Source organism: Pectinophora gossypiella, chromosome Z (assembly GCF_024362695.1).
Source record: "Pectinophora gossypiella chromosome Z, ilPecGoss1.1, whole genome shotgun sequence".
In the NCBI taxonomy this organism is placed as follows: domain Eukaryota; kingdom Metazoa; phylum Arthropoda; class Insecta; order Lepidoptera; family Gelechiidae; genus Pectinophora; species Pectinophora gossypiella.
The window spans coordinates 28,179,908-28,200,873 of NC_065433.1; the positions used below are offsets into that span (position 1 = coordinate 28,179,908).

Consider the following 20,966-nt stretch of genomic DNA (forward strand, 5'->3'; position numbering starts at 1 on the left):
TCGGTTTAATTTTATTAAAAATTATTTTTTATTTATTTTTTACTTTTTAGTTAAAGTCGAATAAGTAACACTAACAACATTATTAAGTTAGCAACCAGGTACCAACGTCATCAAAACACTGGAATATAAGATGTCTCATAATTTGTTTAATGTAGTGGTACTGTGTCTGACACGCCCTAGACCGATTTAACTTAAGTGCATAATGAAAGTAAGAGTGACCTGCAAGTCGGTGTGCGCAGGAGCGGCGGGCGAGGTCGGCGCGGGCGGCGGCTTGCGCAGCTGGTCCCAACGCGCGTTGATGCGCTCGATCTGGTCGCGCAGTGAGTCCAGGTGGCGCGCGTCGCAGCTGCTGGCGAACTGCGCGTAGTTGGCGTTGAGCTTGTCCTTGACGGCCTCCATGCGCGACATCTCCAGCTCCAGCGCCTGCTTCGGCGCGGCGGCGGCGCGCGAATCGAGCCACGCGGCCAGCGCGTGCAGGTCGGCGTGCATCTCGCGCGCGTGCAGCAGCGCGCCCTCCAGCCGCGCCTTGGCGTCCGTAACGCGCGCGCCCAGCCGGTTGTACAGCTCCTTGAGCGCGTCGATGCGCGCCGACAGCCCCGCCCCGTCGGCGCCGCCCCCGCCCGCCTCCACCACGCGCCGTCCGCTGCGGATCGCGCCCTCCACTTCGCCCTTCAGCTCGCTCAGCGTGCGGTACAGCCTCTGCAACCACACCACATTACATCTACACGTTACCGCCGTCGCCTCTATCAGATTATACACATAAACATTATAATAATATTAAACTATGTGGACAAGGAAGCAGCTTTTCATAGAACGATATTTCCAAGAATTGAATTTGTTCGGCACCTTGGGGGAGATGTATATACTCACGATGCATTTATAAAGAACATAAATGGAAACAAAAATGAAATAAAGCGCGTCCCAGTCCATGCCGGCACGGCGGCCGCGGCGCGCGGCGTGTGCTCGCGGAACCCCTACAACTGACGCCGCCGCTGCACGCGACAACCACACACACATCTCACACTTGCACACTTATCATTCATTTATACATCAATTACTCTTAATCTAATCATGCATTTATTTTTTTCTTGTTTTATATAACAGTAGATACATAAAATCACCAAAATGTGTACGTTTTTATATTAGGTATATAAATATATAAAATTCTCATTAAAATTCAAAATTTACTTTTGGATAGTTTTGGCGCCGGAAACAAACACTTTTTGTAAAAAAGCGGCCAAGTGCGAGTCCGACTCGCCCGTGAAGTGTTCCGTAGCAGCAAGCAACATGATATAAGAGTTCTTGTAGTTCATTGTAACTTTGATCGATGTTTTAATATTGTTTATTTTTTTTTAAGGTAAGTTATTGACTGGATGGATCTCGCACAGGATCGGGTATTGTGGAAGAACATGGAGGACACACTTTACAACTTTGGAAGAATCTCTCGCGCACACTATTCAGTTTAGAAAAGAAATATATTAGAAACTTCAAATAACATTTTTAAAGGCCTACCCTACCCCACACGCATGAGTTTGATGAAAAATAAACCTTCACACTTTCCTCGCTTGGGCCATTGTAACTTCGTAATTATTACTAAATAGACGAAATTATTTTATTTCAACGGTTTCTTTATTTTTAATGCTTTTAAATTATAAATTAGTAACCAAACACTGTATAATTTACGATTACTTATGCGTATATTTTTATATTTATACGACTACATACTACATTATCTTACTTTATGAAAGTATGAAAGTGTTTAGAGGATTTTATTTATCTATCTACAGTTTTTTTTTTTTTTTTTTAATTACAACCGTAACTTACAAATTAGAACAATATTGAGTATTATGTCGTTAGTTCCGCTGGTACAATTCACATCGCACAAGTATCGGAAACAGAGGACACGATTGAGAAATATCGGCGAGGCGCGTGCGCCGCACCAGCGCGCCGCGGATCACATGTCGCGCGGTCACGGCGCCCCGCTCCGCCCCTCACCACCGACACCCGACAACAAGCGCCTTCACCACTCTCAGGGGACACACTTCTTAACCAATGTGTTTGTTAATACACAGTCAACGTTCCGCGACGATTGTCTTACAATGCTGGTGAGTAGACACACCACACCGCACAGACCTCATTCCTTATTCAACAGAACTATGTCATTGACATATTAGTTTATTTATTTTAACCAAGAATAGTATGTACATACTACCCAAACGAATATAAGATGTTTTAATAATAATGAGTGTGTACATACAAGTTAAACGACTGTCATTTCTGTATACATATAACGATATCTATAGATACTATAGTTGAATATAATACCAGTGTGCGTCGCAGCTGCGCGCGCACGGCATCGGGTTCTGCGCCGGGCAACGGTAGCGCGTGCGCCGCGCCGCGCTCTACCTCACGAAGCGCAACCGTGGCGCGCGCCAGCCGCGCCTCCAGCGCCGCTGCCTCCTCGGCCTGCGCCGTTTCCTGCTCAGGCTCGTCTGGCGACAGCGGGGCGCCGCTCAGCCCCGCCAACTGCTCCTCCGCCGCTGCGAACTTGTCCTGCAGCAACGTGAGCTGCGCGGCGAGGCGCGCGGCGCGCTCCTGGTGGCCAGCAGCGCGCTGGGCATCGGCGGCCGCCTCCACGCTGGCCAGGCGCGCACGCGCCGCCGCCAACTGCGCTTGCAGCTCCGGCACCTCATGCTGCGCCAGCCGCGCGGGCAGCGACTCCAGCCACTGCTGCACGTGGTCCAAAGCGGCTTCGCAGGTGGCCTGCGCACGAGCCGCCTCCTCCAACTCGGAGGCGCGGCGCGCCGCTTGCGCCCGCAACGCTGCGCCGCGCGCACTCAGCGCCTCCAGCTCCGCCTGGATCCAGCCCGTCATGATGTGCGCGTCCGCCAGCTGCCGCCCCACGTCTTGAATGCGCGCTAGTCGTTCCGAGCTATGGTTCTGAACATAACTCTCCAGATCCTACACACAGACACCATAATGCAATAATAAGTATATTTTGACCTATAACATATATGGCTAGGTGCGGAGGTGTACTGCCGCGAGCGATGGGCGCGTGGACGCGGCACTCACGTATAGCCGGTCGGCGATCTCCTCGGCGTCGGCGGGCTGCGTGTGCGGCGCGTCCTGCAGCCGCCTCTGCAGCCCCTCCAGCCACGCCGCCTCCTGCGCCAGCCACGCACGCAGCTCGCCCGACTCGTGCCACGCCTCCGCCAGCACCCTGACACACACACAACAATGCTCGACCAGCGGTATATACAGATCATTGCCCGCTTTATTTGGTAGAGCGAACACCATTTCTGTCATGGGACATTTTATTGTTAACTTGCCAATCATCCAACAAGTTTGTTAGCTTCAAACAACAAAGAGGTTGATTTAATCTCAAATTTTGACTAATTGACGCCTCAGAAAAAAGCTACTGAACCCATAGACATACATACATACATAAACCCACGCCTATTTCTATTGAAACTATGGAATTCTACTTGCTTCCAACTCAGAGACCAAGAGCTTTTTCGCCCTTTCCTATCTTTTATAGATTCGCAGAAAAAGGATGTGGTTATTAATATTTATATTGTTTATTTTGGACTAAACTCTCTATGCTAAGGTGGGAAAATACAACGTTCTCTTGTAATGATACCTCAAAGTCATAAATCGGGTCAGTAAACTTTAATGAACACGCAAATTTCAGTTTTTAGCTAAAGTATTTGTAAAAATGACATAACAACAAATATTATATCCGCAGAGGGGTGGGCAGAGGTGTATATAGTGCACTCACTCCTCGCCAGCGTTGTTTTAAGTCCCAAGTTATGTAAAAATGACAGAAAAAAAACAAAAGTATTTTACGTGGCAAGCAAATGTACCTCACATAACTTAAAACATAGCTGGCGAGGAGTGGGTGTATGTAACCCTGTTGATGTCTAGATCATTATTTGTTTAGCGTGTGTGTGTGTGCGCTCACTTGTAACGCTCGTAGACGCCGTGCGTGACCTGGTTCCAGCGCGCGTTGAGCGCCGTCAGCCGGCGAGCCAGCGCCGCCGCCTCATCGCTGCCGGCGCCGCCCGCCGCCGCCGCTAGCAGGATGTCGTTACCTGGGACGGGTGGTATCATCAGGACTTTCAATCACCCCGCACCACCCCATTGCTGGGTATAGGCTTCCTCTATTTTACACGGACCTTCCTTCTGATCCTGAACTAATCTCATCCACAACTTTTCCGCCGTTGCAACGATGTAATTTGACCACCGGGCCATCCTCGCGGCATGTGTGTACATTATGTTATCTCACCACGTATAGGTAACTCGAAGCATCATAACGTTAAATGTATAAAGCTGTACCAGCTTCGTTGACGGCGCGAAACTCTGCGGTTTGGTTGTCGCACTGGTCCTTGAGCGCCTGGAAGCGCGCCTTCACGTGGTAGAGCTGCGCGGAGTCGGCGATGGCGCACTCGTGCTCGGCGGGCGTGTCGGCGGCCACGCGCGCCAGCCACGCCTCCAGCGCCGCGCAGCGCGCGCCCACCTCGCCGCCCGCCCCGACCTGCCCACACACACACGTCTCACTGTTCGCTGCAGCGGTGCCTTAGCCAATTTGTCAATTAAACAATAGCTTTGTCCTTACGTGTTCCACATCGGCTGCTGTCGAGGGCGGTTCCTGGCTTTCCTCCAGTTTGGTTGACGCTGTAAAAATTTTGGTAATATACATATAACATTAGTAATGCATACTTATACAGAGCTTCGATAACCATTGGCATTGTGATGTTACCTTGCATTTTTTCATTGACAGTCTCCTTTTCGACTAGTTGGGACTCATCGTTGTCCATCTCGATGTTACCATCAGAGGTAGAATGTTGGTCACGCGTGGCCAGCGCAGCGGGCTGGTCTGCGGGCGGTTCGTGCGACAGGCGAGGCTTCTTGCGCGCGCCCTCCGTCCGCTCCGCGATCTCTGTGCTCTCTGTCTGTTCCGTGCTCTCTGTCTGTCCTGTGCTCTCTGCCGGTTTCGTGTCCGCTATCTGTTCCGTGGTCTCTATTCGCTCTGTACTCTCCATTCGATGCTCTTTATCCGAGCTGACCTCTCGCTCCACGCCATCCTCAGTGAGTGTCGTCTCCATCTGGTCTTGTTCCATAGCATCTATGTCACTTGCTTCCGGACTTTCCTCCAGCTGAGACTCGATGTCAAATTCGAATCCTAAATCTTTAATCTTGAACAAAAATATAATAAACTATAAGTATTCGTGTAACACACGATAGAATGGTAAATGTATATATATGATAGCGCGACAGCGAAATATTGAAAATCTAAATATTATGTTAACTGTAAACAACACGTGCGGCTAGCAAACAAACAACACCTGCACTTGTTTACGATACACGTGCAAGGTACGGTAGTGGGGACAACCCTTATAAGACGGCGAGCCGCACGAGTTGTACCATTCTTGTGTCGAACTCCGTACAGAGAACATCCAATAAAAGTAAGCCGTGACAGTGAGCCATTGTTTAACTGGCGCTATGCGTCCTCCACAAAGGTCACTGTTACCTTGGGATCAGAGTATAATATTCTTACTCTAACATATATATGTCTTACCCGATGTGCCTGTACGTGGAGGATGTCCTGCAGGGCGTGCAGCCGGTCGAGAAGCGCGTCGGCGCGGTCGCGCAGTTCGGCGGCGGCGGCGGCGGCGGCACCCGCGTCCGCGCTCTCCGCCAGCAGCGCCTGCGCAGCGTCCAACTGACGCGCCGCGCCCGACCGCGCACGCGCCACTCCGCGCCACGCGCGCCGCAGCGCATCCATGCGCGCCAACACGGCGCCCACCTCGCCCGCCTCACCCGCCTCCATCTAAACACGCCACAACATACTTTAACAAAAAATTGTATACATACAGTGTTGGGCAAAAAGTAATTAGATTATTGATTGTTGATTACGACTACTTTTTGTAATCTGCAATCATGATTACAGATTACAAACGTAATAATCTGTAATCATAATTACAAAATAAGAAATTAAATCAAGAGTGTAATCTTGACATTGATTACAGATTAATAAATCTAAATTGTAATTTAGATTAATTGATTACATAATTTTACTTAGGTTTCAAATTAAAGAACATAATTATTTGATATCCATATTTTCTTAATCATGTTAATTGAACAAAAACACAGATCATACTTTAGCATTGATTATTATAATTAAAGAAAGACGCAAAAATAAAAAAATAATAATAAAATAATGAATTAAATAATTTGTGTGCAATAAAGTGTATTATTAATAATAATAATTTTAATTTAATTATTAATGATGAAATTTATGTTTATATCCAACTATATGTACCCTTGCACTGTGGCTGTATAAAAAAATCTTTTGACATTTTAGACTGTCACACTATAGGTAAGAATTTTAATAAAATTATTACTTAATTGGCAAATAAATAATATTTATCAATATATTTTTAATATTTAATAAATCACGTAATCATTGATTAATAACTACTGTAATCATGATTAAATATTACATGTAATTAAGATTGATAGTAGTCAAAGATACAAAGTAATCACGATTGATGTAATTATGATTACATTAAATCAGATTACTAATCTGATTACAAAAGTAATCGATTACGCCCAACTCTGTATACATAGATTCTGAATGTGATATCATTTGCTTCGAATATTGTTTCTCTATTTCAGGTGAGATTTAGTTATTAAGTATAGAACAATGTAGTTACTTATAAAACAAGTGTGTTAATAAAAACTATTTCAGTTCAAAGAAATTCAACGTAGTTCTTATTCACAACAACATTTCATTATTTCTTTAAGAAGACATTAGGTATATACATTATTGAACATTATTACTAAATTAAAATAAAGGTAATAAATGTAAGTGGTGTATGTGTCAGTCACAATCCAATGTACCTGTTTGAGTTGGTGCTCGTAAGCGTCAGCGAGCGCGAGCAGGCGGGCGTGGGTGTCCCGCAGGTGCGCGGCGCGGCGCTGCAGGTCCTCGAGGCGCTGCAGGCGCGCCAGCGTCCACTGGCAGGTGTGCGACCAGCGCTCGCCCAGCGCCGTCAGCTGGTCCTCGATCTCGGCAACGGCGGCCGCCTCGCCACCCTCGTCGCCGCCCTCCACCACCACCACGCAGTCGGCCAGCGCGTCCACCAGCGGCTGCTGCCGCCGCAGGTCCGCGTGCAGCGCGCGCACCGCGCTCAGCCCGCTGCCGCCCATGCGCGACATGCGGTCCTCCGTCGCCGTCAACCACCGCCTGACACGCGCACAACTTCTCAATACGATCACCATCGCAACATCCATGCCACTTCCGACACTTGTCCCGTTGTGATCACTTCAAATATTCATTTAAGGGATCGAATTTTCCTAAATCCATTTCTCATGTGATTTCACATCTGTTGACTTTGGCCAACACCAGACCTTTTTACATCCCCTGATGATTATAAAATATATATTAATTTGTATACTTCTTCTTTGTATTCTATCAAACGAAAATAGGTAATTCAAATCATTTTATTTAGTAAATCAATCAATTAAACGTATATGAAAGTTAAAGTTAGTTTAGCTAAAGATGCTATCGTACAAAACTTTCAGGTTGTGTTATATTTAAACAGACAACTCATTTATTACAATCCATATAGTCGTTGGGATGTTTCAAGAGAAGGGAAAAACCGGGAAACACATAACCCTTCTGGCAGTCCGGTAATAAGACCAATATCAAAACATATTATTATTATACATTACGATTGCGAGTTACCGGAAATGTTCGAGGTTGTCGTGCTGCGCGCGCATGAGCGCGGCGTGCACGTGCGCCTGGCGGTCCATAGCGTGCGCGCGCAGTTGCTCCCAGCGCTGATTGAGCAGGCGCATCTGCAAGCGCACTTCGTGTGCCTCGTCGCGCGCCAGCCCGCCCTCGGCCAGCAGGCGCGCGCCCGCCTCCAGCACGCCGCCCACGCGCGCCTGCTGCTCCGACAGCTCCAGCAAGAACCGCTCGTGCGTGTGGAAGTGCTGCTTGAGCGCGTGCAGTTCGGCAGGTCGCTCGTCCGCGTCGTCGGCGCCGGCGCCGGCGGCAGCCCGCTCGAGCGGCGGCTGCGCGGCCAAGCGCTCCTCGGCCTCCAGCAGCCACGCCAGCACGTCCTCCAGCGCGGCGCCGTACCCGCCCAGCTCCGCCGACGCCGACGTCGCGCCCGACACCGGCCGGCTGCCGCCACCCTACAACAAACCACCGTACCATAAAAGGTAAAACCCCAACCCTTATGGGATCACACTATTGTCGCCATTTTTAGTCTTGTTTTCATACATTTCGTAGGGGAATCAAAACCTATGGGGTACTTCCCTTTTAGACATAGAATCATTAAATCTGGCAAAATGGAAGGACTAAAGTACAGCACAAGTAAAAAATAAAGAAAGTAGTAAATGTGTTATTTCATCACAAAAAACATGTTTACACGATTACAAACTTATATTCACTTGGTAAACTAAATGACGACCTATGTCGATGTATGGAGGCAATAGTTTTTCAACGGCAAAGTCAAAGTTATACATCCTTTGGTAAACGCCGGTTTGTACAAATTGGTGCGCGAGTCGAACTCGCACTTACTTGACCGGCTTTTTTTATTTTACTGCTGTATCTCAGCTACTATTGTGAGCTTTGTCGTGTATATTCTCAACTCCATACAAGACGCTTTCAATTTTTGTTACTAGTAGAAGTGCCAATTAAATCGGTACCTCCATGTTTATACAGCCATACTTTTTGCGTTTTTCTAGAACCGATTGACTATACATTTTATAAGTAAGCGAGATCCAATAACGAGTACAACTCCATGAGATGGCAACCAAATATGAATAAAAAATAGTAAAAGGTACCTCAGCGAAGGTGGCAAAATCAGCAGAGTTAGTGTGCGGCTCGGCGGCAGGGGAGGCGGGCGGCGAGGCGGGGGGCGCGTCCTCCGGCGCGTGCGGCAGCGCGCGGAACAGGCACATCACGTACATCATGATCGACTTCTTGTCCGGGTGCGGCGTGTGCACGTCTGCCCACAACCATAACGTTACGCACACGCGCCCAACGCAACACATGTGCTGTGTGGACGAGGGGACATTCTCTATTCCACGACATAGTGCCCGTAGACTTAAGAGCTTAAATTTACGTTTGGATCACAGGTAATTACAATGTAAAATTGTTAACGATTACATGAATAAATAAATAAATTGATGTCACGTGGTTTCTTGAATTTGTGGACGGCTATCGCTCGCCCCCTATACATGAGACTTAAACATACCTCTGCGGTTGTTGTTCTTTGAATGCACAAGAGTGAATGTAGGTTGAAATGTACATGTAATATAGTAGTAGTATACCCTCGACATCGAGCAGACGCGGGATGTTAAGATGCGCGTGCGCCAGCGCGAAAGCGTGGTCGAGGCGCGCGGCGGGAGGACGCGGCAGCACAGCCGCGTAGTCGAACAGCTGCGGCCGCCAGCGGTGCAGCAGCGCGTTGAACGCCAGCCCATCCGACCAGGATACGGTGAAGTCGCGCACATCAACGCCGCTGTAGTTCTGCTCACACACACCAAAACTAACACTTGATATTCAGCACAGGGATATACATATTTTATAAATAGTATTTGGTTGTAGTTTACCTGCGTGTGCGCGCGGCACCAGGCGAGCAGCGTGCGCTCGAGCGAAGAGTGTTGCAGCTCCGGCGCCAGCTGCCCTTGGACTTGCCAGTGCACGATCACCGACCACACCAGGCCTGTAACGATAGCGGCGGTCAGCGGGGCGTGACGCGGGGGGCTGGGGGGCGCTGTAGGCGACACTCACCTAGGATCAACTTGGGGTTGCCATCGACGACGTCGGCGGCGCAGATGTTGACCAGGCGCACGCCGCTGGCCTCGAGCGCGGCCAGCGCCGTATTTACGTTGTTGACGTGGTGCACGCGCATGCGTCCGCGCTCGCGCCTGTACTGCTGCGCTGTCAGGATCTCTAGCAGCGACAGCAGCACCTCGCCATCGCGCAGGTCGCGGAACAGATCCTCCACCGGCGGCTTCGCATTCTGCAACACCAACATTAAAACCTGATGATGCAATTGTACCAGTCCGCTTTGCGTTTAGAATAGGCAACTACTCATCTCGTCTCTTTGATCCGACACGACGGAGACATTGACCGGGGGTTGGTTACCAAGGAAACGGATGAAAGAGAAGATGGATGGGTAGTGATAATAGAATGGGCCAGTTTAGAAATGAAGATGTTAGAGACATACATACATACGGCCATAGCGGTCATACACTTAACCCGGAGAAAAGTGCAGCGGTGTACTTTTCAAAGAGCCATTATAACACGCCACGCAACTTAAAGCCATCAAGATATTTCGCAAGCCGATCCCTATCGTTTATAACGGGTGAGATGTCTCCATTGGTCCGGCCAAGTAGATAGTGCCATCTGCGGCAACTCTACAATAAGTCACGTCAAAAAAAATGTCTAACACATAACCCTTCTATTTGCTTCGTCGCAATCTTGTAAAAAGGGTCTATTTCAAGGTTTTTCAGAGCACCGAGGGGCGGCTTTGGCGGCTCAATAGTAACCCTGAAACTGGGGTTGATAAGGTTGGTCATCCACCTCACAATAGAAGAAGAACACCGTGCAGTTGCCACGAGTTTTTCAAAGCTGCAGAGTAGGTACCATACATTGTCGATATCCCCTCTTAGCAATATCCCAAAACATCAGTAAAGTGCAATATTTACAGAACTACAACGTTTATAACGACTAGCCCACTAACCTTTACCAGTTGCGAGTTAATCCATTTGGCAAATGTCTTCTTCTGCACGTCCTCTCTTTCATCTGTAAAAAGAATGGAATAATTTAGTAATGCGAGTGGGTGACGTGGGCGACGTGCGGCGTGCAGGTGGTAGCGGCGTGGGCGCAGCTTACTGTGCACGGCGCGGGCCGCCAGCGCCTCCCACGCCTTGAGCAGCGCGAGCATGCCGCTGCCGCGCGCCGCAGACACTGCGCCGGGCCACCGCCGCCGCCGCCGCCGCCGCCGCCCGATGCGCTCCGCCGCGTGCCGCGCCACTCTTTACGACGATATTTTTCGGTGCGGCTCTACCCTACCCATATCCGCACCTCCAGCGATCATCTTTGATCGAGACGCATGATGTACACTTATTTATTACAATCTGTCACTGTCTGTACACTATTTTACTATTGACATGTAAAAACAGTCACTCTAGTAAAGTTAATAACATTGCACACTTAATTTTAGGGATCCGTAAAAATTTAATTAAAGATAAGTACTATAAAATAATCCACCAGCTTCATCTGCACTCAGCAACAAAAAATCTACTGATTTTTATGAAGCTTTAAGGTATCAAGTTGAAATTAACATGTGACGTCAGCAGTTCCTTGAAGCTGTAATAAGCTGCTGATCAAATCAAACTTCTAAATCACTGCAATCCAAAGGTACTTGAGTGGCGGAGAGTGGGTGTATATGCTGTCCACCTCTACCTACTCCTTCTTTTCATAATGCAATAGAAGTATAATAATGCAATACTTCTTCTTTTGTGTTCAGTTAGGTATACTGTTATTTTCATACATTTAATTGGGAATCAAAACCTATGGAGTACTTTCCACGAACCTTGAATCATGAAATTTGGCAAGAAGGAAGGTCTTACAGCACATGTAAAAGAAAATTCCTACAAACATGCAGCAGTTTACAAATAATTAGTATGACACTGGGCAACATATGTCATAAAACAATGGGTTCTGAACACCAGGGGGGTTAAAATGGCTACATTGAAGCAATTCATCTAAGAAAGCAATATTGCTATTTGACATTTGTTTGCATTGCGCACTTACTTTTATATGCGGATATGTCAAATTGCAATATTGCTATTTTAGATGAATTGCTTCGATGTGGCCTTTCTAACCCCCTTGTCTCTACAAGGCGCCTCGTATCTACTCATTGCATATCTTACACCAATAGCTAACAATGACAATACCTGTCATGCCAATGGCAACTTGGGCGCAGGTTCAGGTCCAGTTGAGAGTTTATGCCATTTACTTCACATTATGCACCTTAGCACAAAATAAGCCCGGTCCAGTGCGAGTCCGACTCGCGCTCAGAGTGTTCCTAAGGGAGACTTTGGCTTGCTGTAAAAGAACTATTGTCATTTTGTTTCCCCTTCGCTAAAAATGCGATTTTGATAATTTAGAAGCCTTATTTTTACAGCTTTAAGGCACCACACACATCAGTACCTATTAGATGTTAACAAGGGACTATCCACGCTACAATTCCTAAACAAATATAGAAGGTGCTGTTAAGATTTAATAACAATATTATGAAGTAAACAAGTTACAGGTAACAAAATTATTATACACATGAAAAATAATAACATCATAATATACAACACAGTCTAAAATATAAATATTTTTAAAATTACATACAAATTACTAAAATATTCTCTCTTTATTTAAGAGCTGCATCATTTTTTTTTTTATAATGGAGTTTATCTGTAATGCTTTATCTGAAATGGCATATAACTACCTATAAAAATAATTGTTGCTTGATATTGGAAGCAGATATGATACAGAATTATGTTGCCACCTATATTGCTTCTCTTCATTTTTATCAGAATAATATTGGGGGGAAAACATGTTGTGTGTGGGTATAATAACAAGGATCATCTCATTCATACCCAAAAACAAAGAAAAGATACATACTGTTATTTATGGAATTAGCAGGTTTAGTGAAGGCAACTCTGCCGATCTATATTTTTTTAAGGAATGTAGCCTGGAACGTCCCTCATTTCAACCTCTACACATTCCCGAGAAAGAGGGTTTTGACAGATGAACAATAAAATGATCTTATAAGTTCCGATTTTTCTGAAAATAAAAGTAAGAAAGAGATAGCGAGAATATAATTATTTCTGAGACTCCAAAAACTTACGAAATGATTCATATTTCCTAACCAAAAAAAATTGCTGAACATACCGGGGGGGTGACTCGGGAACCCCCAAGGGTGCTCTCTCTCTCTCTACTTCGGCTAATGCAATAGTGTAATAACAGTACACTGTCCCTTGGGACACCATATACATGAGAAAGTTACAGATATAACATTATCTATTTAATCACAAAATATCTGCTGGAATCGGCATCAGTAAAATAAGGTTTAAAAATACTTTGACAGATACATATGTAATTAGTAATGGTTTTTGTTTCTTTAATTTCCTTTATTGTTATATGCATTGGCAAAGTAAAGGGGATTTGGCATGTGTGGCACAAATGTGAACAAATAGCTCGTACTTCAACTTTGCACTCGGCAGTCACACTTTGCAAATATATATTAAAATGCTTTCTTGTGCTAATATAACCAGGGCGAATAGTCAATTATTGACTATTGTGCAGAGGGATTTCTTATCACAGGTAAGCTAAAACCCTTACTTTAATCTGCAATTTCAAAAAAATACTTTTGTATTCTGTTACTTACAAATTTATATTTAGCTATAAATATCAATTAAACTGGTAACATCCCACAACACATTATTATTATTTTTCCATACAATACAAAAGTGGCTGTACAATGATTACACACCTCTTATCTTTGCCTCTGTTTGCAGTATAGTCTACCTAACACTGGCTAATTTAAAACATTACTTATTTATTATTAATGGCACCTTAACTATAAACTGCCATTTTATAATCTGCTAAAAAGGAAATTGTTCCATATATACACCACTCTTTTTTTAGGTTCTTGCTAGAATGTATCCTATGGTCTCAGTCACGCACTATGGGAAGCTGGTGCAGGTTTTGTGGTGCCTATTTGACAGCTGTGACTTTCAGCAAACAAATCACAATTTATTAAAAAATCTTATGGAAACCTGTGCCTGTTCGTATCACATTGCATAAAATGTTAAATGCCAATGTCACTTAATATGTTAATTATTTTATTAATTTATTTGTATAGTAACACTTTGTACCAACTTTTGCACTTTTATTGTACATAATGGGGAAGCACACATGCAGCTGGCATGATGACCAAGGGCGATCAAATCGTTATTAAAAATTTGAATAAAAAAGATTATATTAAATCATCTTCTTCGTTACCTATGTTATCTATAAATTATAAAATTTGTTGTACCTAAATTAAGTAACTAAATTGAATAGGTACTATAGGAGCCATACCTATTACTCTCTAGATGAATGTAATAGACAGACATTGATGCCTTATAATTATTATACTGATGTAAGTAGATATGCCCCAAATTGGATAAAGTATATCATTATTAAGACGTGTGGCGAGCGCGGTGTATGCGTAGAACAGAGATAAGATAGGCGCGAGAGCTAGTACCGCGGCGAATGTGGGCCCGGCGGCGGCGGCGGCGGCGGCGACGACACATCGGCTGTAATAAGTTAATTGAGAGTCGGCCGCGACGGCTTGTTGCATCACGAGACTACGCCTGCCAACGACGCCGGCGCGCGCGCCGATCACTCAAGGTCTCGCTTCACCGACCCAACTCCACTTTACTTACCGACATAACTTGACTCCATCCTCTTCTACAGGGGTTATCTGCCGCCGATCAGTTCACTCCTCTGGATACCGAACTGATAATATTTTCCGGGTCATGACAATACACACCACTCCCACTAGAAACTTTGATCAAACTTTTCAGCCAACACAGTACTGACAGTGGTCGGTTGCGCGCTTTCACTTGAGTTCTTTGCACTTGTTCACTGAAGCACATACTAACAAGTAAACACCGACGAAATATTTCTTGCGGCAGTGGATAACATGTTTTAGTAAGCAACTATTAAAAAAATAATACACAAATAGAGGTAATCTTGGTCCAACTAAATAGCAGCAGCACAGAACAGCACAGTGTTGCCAGAGTAGCCAACTATATAAGACCAAAAAATAAAAATTACAACTTTTCTGCTCGTAACAGTTGAAAATATATAATATATGGTATTTTAGCGTAATGGAAAATACCCACTATTTTATATTTATATCTCCCATTAAAGATCATGAAAAATAAAATACAGCGTTTATTTTTTTTCGATACTACAAAGTGGCTAACACTTGTGACGTCATAACGTTTAAGCATGGGGTCATTTATTTTTCTACGTTAAAAAGTCACTTTTAATTAAAAACAAATCAGGCGCATCACACACATGGCAGCGAATTTAGCACCGTGGCTGTACTCTCTCGAGCATGTGGTCTCGTGAAGTATCACCAAGAAGTCATAATACGTCTAAAAGAAAGGCCGAGGGTTTACCATTTATTTACATTCTCGCTGAAGCGTGCTAGTCTAACATTCTTTGACTCGGGCATAAAAACCGTCTCGAGAACAAGAGCGGGTACGAGAAGTGATACATACAACAAATGTTACTTAGAGTAAGTCGAGTTTATAGGGAATTTACAGCCGTCAAACTAAAACCTCTTTGTGCTATGTCAAAATTTGTTCATCCTCGTACCTCGTAGAGCGTGTTCCAATGTTTGAGCGTTGGGCTCATTCGGCGATTCGGAGATCTCAGGTGCGAATCCCGGTGGAAACACATTCCAAATTCATTTTGTGAGCCCTAGTTTGGTTAGAAAATTACAGGCTGACTGATCACCCGAATGTCAGAAAGTAAGGTGAGCAGTGCTACGGAAAGCTGGCACTTCACGCCGTTAGTCCCGGTTACTACTTATTAATGTAAGTACGTAGTCAGGAGCCATTGGCGGCTCAATATTAATCTTGACATCAGCGTTGCTGAGGTTTGTCATCCACCTTATTAATAACAAAAACAGTGAAAAATCAAAAAAGTGAGTTGCTGGTTTTTAAATCGGGAAAGAAAACCGATAGAGAAGTACCACCTATACAGGGTGTAAGTTACATCGTAACGAAAAAAAAAATGGAACGTTTATTTGATTGTACTAAAAACAATGGTGGGTGTTTTTCTTGTCGCAAATGTTTATTTAAGTTTTTACTGTGCCGCAATGTAAATCAAACAACGCGAAACAGTCGCTAGACCTACCTACCTACGCGCGGCTACGTTACACGTGCGTGCATGATACTTGATACCTAGGTAGGTATTGTAGTGGAGTTTTCGTTCTTTTATTTAGATGCTTAGTGGTTCAACGTTTAAAAATTGTTGAGTTTGTTGAAGCACCTACCTAGCAATTATTAAAATGTACCTAACTAATTATAAACACTACTCTTACCTTACATTAACTGTTATTCCTTCGGATGAAGTGTCCTTAAAAACTTCGGTGCTCCCCTCATCTGCTTACTAACGGCAATATTCAACGTCGCCTTGAGCAACTGCGTCTTTCCACAGCAGTGGAAAGAAGCAATTGTAATTGGTATACCAAAGCCTGGGAAACCTAAAAACGAACCTTCGAGTTACCGCCCCATAAGTCTCCTCAATTCCATGGGGAAGGTTTATGAGCGGCTGATATTTGCTAGATTACGGGACTACGCCGAATCCAATAGTCTTATTCCACCAGAGCAGTTTGGTTTTAGAACCAAACACTCCTGCGTTCAACAAGTGCACCGTATTGTTGAACATATATCTAGTAGATTAAACTTAAAAAAACCTGTCGCTACGGGAGCGCTCTTCTTCGATGTGGCGAAAGCGTTCGACAAAGTCTGGCACAACGGCTTGATCTACAAGCTTTATTCACTGGGAGTGCCAGACCGTCTCGTGCACATCATACGAGACTTCCTCTCAAATCGAACCTTTCGCTACCGCGTGGAGGGGACGCTCTCGTCACCGCACCCGATACATGCCGGAGTCCCACAAGGCTCCGTCCTCTCCCCTTTACTATTTTCATTATATACTAGTGACATTCCCAAATCCCCTAATACCGAATTAGCTTTATTTGCGGATGATACAGCCATCTATTCTTCGTGCCGTGGTCGAGTTATGATGACCGGAATCCTCCAACGCGCGGCCAATGCCTTGGGCAAGTGGTTTCGCAAATGGAGAATCGAGGTAAACCCGGAGAAAAGTGCAGCGGTGTACTTTTCAAAGGGCTATTATAACACGCCACGGTCACGCCGTCAACTTAAAGTCATCAAGATGTTTGGCAAGCCGATCCCTTGGGAGGAGCAAGTCAAATATCTCGGCGTAGTCTTAGATAGACGTCTTACTTTCAAGGCCCATATCAAACGTGTGCGCGATCGCGCCGCGTTTGTAATGGGCCGTCTTCACTGTCTCCTTAACAAGCGAAGTAAATTGTCCCTTAGGAATAAGGTGAAAATCTACACGACTTGCATCCGTCCGATCATGACCTATGCAGGGGTAGTTTTCGCTCATGCGAGTCCCTCTCAAATCCACCGTCTACAGGTAATACAAAATCGTTTCATGCGGAAAGCCACGGGAGCTCCGTGGTTCCTTCGCAATGAAAATCTGCACATTGACCTAGGTCTGCCAACCATTGCCCAATGGCTCAAATTAGCTTCCAAACGTTTTTTCGATTCTGCTCCGCACCACCCAAATCCCCTGGTAGTTGCGGCTTCCGAGTACATTCCGCTTAGGGACGGTACTGAAAAGTATCGGCGTCCGAAGGACGTAATATACGATCCCGACGACCCGATCACTTTAGCCATAGAGGCAGCCAATCAGCTCGCGACACCAAACACTTCAGGACCCCGATACCGACCCCGCCGGCGTGGTCGACGATTTCCCTCATTCAGCGCTTATCGCTATCGACCCACTAGGGTCGATTAATTCTTTCAAATATTTTTCCTCTCAGACGACGCCCTGAGCCGAGGTTCGCGCCCAACTGGGCACCCTCAGGCCTGTTGTCTTAAACGTTGTACCGGGTGAGAGCCTTCAGCGCTCCCCATTTGTCCGGCCAAGTAGTTAATGCCATCTGCGGCAAATCTACAATAAGTCACGTCAAAAAAAAAAAAAAAAAAAAAAAAAAAAAAAAAAAAAAAAAAAAACCTTCGGATGAAGTACCTAGGTAACCTAGAACACGTCACGTCACGTCACATAGGTATGCAACATCGCGTCTCCTCCGCAGTAGGTAGGTATCACACGCACTCACAACATAACACCTTATCTTTAACATCAACATTCTTCCATATTGTTCCGCAGTAAATTGTCCATCATCGTAGTCGACACTACTCATTTGCAAAATAAAACAAACACAAAACACTCACGAACACGAAAAAATATCCTAGAAAAATTTCGCGCGATTCACATCAAGGTTAGCATCCGACTGAGCGAAAGCGCGGCGGCGGCGGCGTTAGAGCAAAGCGTCAAAGGCGCCGCCGCCGCGCCGCCAACGACTAGAGTGAGAGACTAGAGAGAAGCATTTTATGCTGCAGGTGACAGAGAAAGATATAGTATCTGTCTGTTCGTAATGCCTACTTTATTGGCGCGCGTTGCCATTGACCCGTGCGGCTATTCACCTGGGCACAGCTGAAGTTGTACGTACGTTATTACTTATTGTGGTTATAACATCGATATTTTTTAATAATTACTCATTTTTGTTTATTTTAAATTTGGGTTATATGCAGCTTAAAACACAATTTGGGACCAAAAAATCTATAAAAATACTAATTAAATTCCACTTGATATCATGGTCTGAAACATCCCTCAAAGTTTTCGTTACGATGTCACTTACACCCGGTATATTTAAATGGCACTCCTCTTAAAAATGTTTCGCAATTAAAATACCTGGGGCACTGGGTCACGAGTACTCGTAAAGACGATCTGGACATGGATAGGGAACACAGAGCCCTGACTGTCCTATGCAATATGTTGGCTCGTAAGTTTGCAAGATGTTTTAGGGCAGTTAAAATCACGCTTTTCAAGGCGTAATGCCAGTCATCTTACACTTGCAGCCTATGGACCAACTATACGCAGAAGGCATACAGGGTGTTGCGTGTTCAATTCAATAATACGTTCAGGGTGATACTGGAATTGCCACGCTATTGCAGTGCATCGGATATGTTTGTCGAAACACGGACAGATGTCTTCGATGCCATCGTGCGAAAGCGAATAGCTTCATTGATGCGGCGGGTGCGGGGCAGCGGCAGCGTGTTCCTGAATGGTTATTACTGATAAGGTTGACTGCCTTATGGTTAGGCACTGGATGAAGGTACTGATAATGCCTGATTCTGGGGCCTATGATAAATAATAGTAGTATGTAGGTATTGTGCTACTAACATAGAAGTAAGTTCCATTGTTACTAACACTTTTAATATTTAATTTGATTGTTAACTTACCTATCATGTAAGTACATTGTTACTAACAAATTTTGGATGTACACTTGTATTGTCCAAAATAAATAATTTTGATATTTGAAATTTGAAAATAACGATAGAAGAAGATCAATCATTACATACGGTTCAAAGAAATATCGACGCTATTATTGCTGTACTGTGATCGTGATTTGTGGGATCATGCACTGTTTGTCAAAAGATAGATTTTGGTTTTCTGGCCAGAATACGGTCCATTCAAATTATGATCATAGTGCAGTAATAATAAGATATTGATTTTCTTTGAATCATAACAATCAGAATGTGATTGTAGTTGGATTGTAGTTTTCTGACAATCAAACTTTGACAAATTTAAAAGATTTAACAGCGTTCGTGCAACATCGTATAAACCCTAAAGGAGGTAAAGAGAAGTGAAAATTAAAAACAATCAAAATTGGTATATTTTCAATGAAAATGCAAAAAAGATATAGAGATTGTGGTAGATACTGTGTGGTATCGAATGCGTTTCCTTTCGACTCGATACTTTTGTACTCGATACTTTGCATACAATACTTTCACTTGATGAGTAATTTTGACAAGTATCGTATCGAATAACTCTTAGAAGTTACCTCTTTCAAACTTGCAACCTTACTCATGTTTCTGGCAACTTAGTTTAATCGATTTGAATCTTCTAAATAAATAAATAGTTCCTTCCGTTTACAGTTCAGTTCCTAAGCTTCCCTTTATTTACTTCACAATCAAGATGCCAGACCAAACAATCAAGACGCTTCTAATGACATGGTTGTTAGTAAGGAGGGGAAGATACATAAATTTTTAAAAAATAAATAAATACACAGAGATCAAACACAACTCTTTTAGTGGGGAAAACATAATAATGAAAGTACGTTATTTCAGTAAATAAGACCCACAAATAATATAAATGAAATCATAAGTCTAAAACTAAAACCCCGCTTTAAAAAAATACCGACTTCAAATGCAAAACTAAAAAGCAATAATTAAATTTACTACGCACAAAGTAATAAGTAAGTATTTTCAATTAGTTAATTAATTTTATAATTCTGAAGTCGGTGCCAAGTAAATGCTACAACGAAGTACCGATTCATATATTTTTCAAATACTGATTGTTTTATGATTTTTTGTTTGACATTGTTTTGTAATTGCGTTGATATAGGCATTAAACAATATTGTGTACAAAGTAATTTGATATTGTAGTAGGGTTGTTAGTTTTTGTTAAAAAAATATTTTATTTTACGATTTTAAGTGACACACACACACATACACACATTTGGTTGTCAGTGGATGTGGTTCGCTCGCTGCTAAAGTACCTCGCGTGTCCTGTTTATTCGGAACTGTCCCTCTTCGTATGGCGGCCATATTGTTTATCCGCCATTTTGTTATTTTCACCGGCGACAGAATTTGACCAAGATTTAAATAGGTGTCGTGGAAACAAAAAAGGTGCAATAGGTTTGCCAGGATGTAGGATGTCTCCCTGATGCGTAGCAGTTTTCAGAGATGACGTTCCGACCCCTATACATAATTTTTACTCCCGAGACATTTTCTGGAAAAACAAAATTTTGTATGGCGGCCATCTTGTATTTTCACCATTTTGTTTTTTTTCACCGGCCATTATATTCGACCAAGATTTAAATAGGTTTCGTGAAAGAAAAAATGGTTCAGGTGCGATAGTTTCGCCAGGCCGTAGGGTATCACCCTGATGCGGAGCAGTTTTTGAAAATCGGGAAGTATTTCCATACTCTACATGACGT

General features: G+C 44.1%; 1 protein-coding gene across 1 annotated transcript in view; it reads right to left on the minus strand.

Annotated features, from left to right (window-relative positions):
- The window catches only part of LOC126379770 (dystrophin, isoforms A/C/F/G/H-like), a 321,313-nt gene extending 306,450 nt beyond the window's left edge, over positions 1-14,863 (minus strand). The window contains exons 1-16 of the mRNA XM_050028589.1: positions 14,515-14,863; positions 10,767-10,828; positions 9,812-10,043; positions 9,631-9,743; positions 9,349-9,547; positions 8,860-9,023; positions 7,751-8,205; positions 6,904-7,249; positions 5,579-5,830; positions 4,760-5,195; positions 4,616-4,674; positions 4,336-4,534; positions 3,962-4,091; positions 3,073-3,220; positions 2,326-2,961; positions 220-699 (exon numbers count right to left, since the gene is read on the minus strand). Coding sequence (XP_049884546.1) covers positions 220-699; positions 2,326-2,961; positions 3,073-3,220; positions 3,962-4,091; positions 4,336-4,534; positions 4,616-4,674; positions 4,760-5,195; positions 5,579-5,830; positions 6,904-7,249; positions 7,751-8,205; positions 8,860-9,023; positions 9,349-9,547; positions 9,631-9,743; positions 9,812-10,043; positions 10,767-10,828; positions 14,515-14,533 — 3,930 coding nt within the window. The 5' untranslated portion in view covers positions 14,534-14,863. The remainder of the gene's footprint in view (positions 1-219; positions 700-2,325; positions 2,962-3,072; positions 3,221-3,961; positions 4,092-4,335; positions 4,535-4,615; positions 4,675-4,759; positions 5,196-5,578; positions 5,831-6,903; positions 7,250-7,750; positions 8,206-8,859; positions 9,024-9,348; positions 9,548-9,630; positions 9,744-9,811; positions 10,044-10,766; positions 10,829-14,514) is intronic.
- Positions 14,864-20,966: the final 6,103 nt, after the last annotated feature.